Raw genomic sequence first — 2344 nt, 5'->3', positions numbered from 1 at the left:
TTTCGGTCCGCCCGCCCCCCTCTAGAGCAGAGCGAGACACGTCCTCCCCCCCAAGCGGCTCGCGCAGTTGGGCCAGGTACCAATTTTGTCGAATTTATTTCAAAATCTGCAGGCGCGGAGCGCCTGCAAAAGTTTTGAAGAAATTTGCAGTCGGGCCTGATTTTCATCAAGATCTTTCAAATTTGCGGTGTGGAGTTGGGGGGTGGGTTAGGTTAGGGTTATTAGGGTTAGAGGGTTAGGGTTAGGGTTAGGGTTAGGGTTAGGGTTAGGGTCAGGGTTAGTCTTGTTGTGTCTGTATATGCCAGCGTTGCAGGGTTCTGCGCTGGGATCTGGCCCCACAGCGCCGACGACTAACTAAGACTCAGCCCCGCACGCTGAGACCTAGGGTACGGGTTAGGGTTAGGGTTAGGGTTAGGGTTAGTCTTCTTGTGTTTGTATGCCAGCGTTGCAGAGTTCTGCGCTGGGATCTGGCCCCAACGCCGACGAGTAAGACTCAGCACCGCACGCTGACCCCACCAAATGCCGCCTCAGGGCGCCAGGCCGCCAGCCACCTCTTACACGCGGCCGGCGCCCTCTCGCGGCAAAAGGGTCGAGCGAGCGGGCAGAGTCGCGCTGTCTGCGCACCCGCGTGCCGATGGGCGGCACACGCATCCGAGAGAGGCCCTGTCACGCCGCCAGTAGCGTTCCGCACTCCCCAGCCACGCCACCAATTGCCGCCTCAGGGCGCCAGCCACCTCTTACACGCGGCCGGCGCCCTCTCGCGGCAAAAGGGTCGAGCGAGCGGGCAGAGTCGCGATGTCCCTGCGCACCTGGGTGTTCGCCGCCTATATGCTCTATCCTGTGCCAAGACGGACACGTTTTGACAATCAAAATCTACCTCAAAATTTGCGGCCGCTCCTCGAAATTTGCTGATCAAAATTTGCGGTGGCCCGGATCGAAACCTGTACTTTGGCCAATCGCCAGCCCCACGTGCCACGCCGCACGCGGCCCTTTCAATAAGCCTTTCTGCTTTCTCTCCCCCCCCCCCCCCCCGAAACCCGAGCGAAAGCGCCGTAACCCGTATTCGGTATTGCGTATAGCGACACAGCGGTGTTCGTGCGTCGACAGATGGCACTCGCAGATACGACTTACGAGATCTCGAGCGTCGAGGCTAGACGACACTCATCTAGTATCTAGACGAGCATAGAACATATGGCTCATGGGTCCTCGAGGTCGAGGTGTTTTGGAACAACAAGATTCAAAATACCGAACTAGCAGACACCTACTCGAGACACCTACTAGCTGGGCGCGGGTGAGGCGAACCAGGGGCAGGGGGAGGCGACGCGTAGCGCACTGCGGCCGCGCCGGGTCTCTCTAGTCGACCCACTTGGTCAGGATCTCGGCCTTCTTGCCCTCGACCTCCGTCGCGATGTCGGCAGCCTGCAGTGTGAAAGCTCCAACGTTGGGGTGAATTCGGGCCTAGATTGCTTTGTGTGAAAACGGTCGAATCCCAGTCGGAGTACGTATTCCCCATCTATCAGCTGCCTTCATGCCCGCGTACTTGGACAGGTCCTTGGCGTCCTCCCACGAGAAGAACTTGAGGTCGCCCTCGGCGTACGGCTCGCGGCCAAAGTGGCAGTACGCGGCGGTGACGTTGTACTTGGGCTGGCGCAGCGCGAGGTCGCGGGCGAGCGCGCCCGGGCGGCAGTCGAAGTACAGCTTGACGAGATCCGTGATGGCGGCGGCGGTCAGCTCGCCCTGCTCGGTGCCGTACGTCTCGACGAAGAGCGAGAGCGGCTTGGCGACGCCGATCGCGTACGACAGCTGCACGCACGCGCGCTTGGCGAGCCCCGACTTGACCACCGACTTGGCCATCCAGCGGCACGCGTACGCCGCGGACCGGTCCACCTTGGTGGGGTCCTTGCCCGAGAAAGCGCCGCCGCCGTGCGCGCCCCAGCCGCCGTACGTGTCGATGATGATCTTGCGGCCGGTGAGGCCGGCGTCGCCCTGCGGGCCGCCGATGATGAACTTGCCCGACGGGTTGATGTGCAGGTTGCACTCGCCGCGGTTGTAGATCGAGGTGGCGTCCTTGCCGTTCTTGAGCTTGATCGACTTGAGCGTCGCGAGGATCACCTGGGAAAGGGGGGAGGAGGGCGAGGAGGTGTGCTGCTGTCAGCTCGCCCAGCTCGGGCAACCTCGGGTAGTCCTCGGGTAGTCTCAGATCGCCGGCGCGGCACGGGCAATGCAATCTCGGGTACTCCTCAGCTCGCCGGTGCAGCACCGGCAGTCTCGGGCAGTCTAAAGGGAGTAGTCTCACCTTTTCGTGGATCTGCTCGTTCATGTCTTCCATCGAGGGCGCGACCTG

At 61.6% G+C, this 2344-nt stretch overlaps 1 protein-coding gene across 1 annotated transcript in view; it reads right to left on the bottom strand.

The window, feature by feature from the left end:
• Positions 1-1043: 1043 nt before the first annotated feature.
• The window catches only part of EMIHUDRAFT_462645 (S-adenosylmethionine synthetase), a gene marked incomplete at its 5' end in the record, with an annotated part of 2850 nt that continues 1549 nt past the window's right edge, over positions 1044-2344 (bottom strand). Inside the window, 2 exons of the mRNA XM_005785599.1 lie at positions 1044-1419; positions 1525-2112. Coding sequence (XP_005785656.1) covers positions 1354-1419; positions 1525-2112 — 654 coding nt within the window. The 3' untranslated portion in view covers positions 1044-1353. The remainder of the gene's footprint in view (positions 1420-1524; positions 2113-2344) is intronic.

This window comes from Emiliania huxleyi (genome assembly GCF_000372725.1).
Source record: "Emiliania huxleyi CCMP1516 chromosome Unknown EMIHUscaffold_16, whole genome shotgun sequence".
NCBI lineage: Eukaryota > Haptophyta > Isochrysidales > Noelaerhabdaceae > Emiliania > Emiliania huxleyi.
This window is presented reverse-complemented; position numbering and strand designations above follow the sequence as displayed.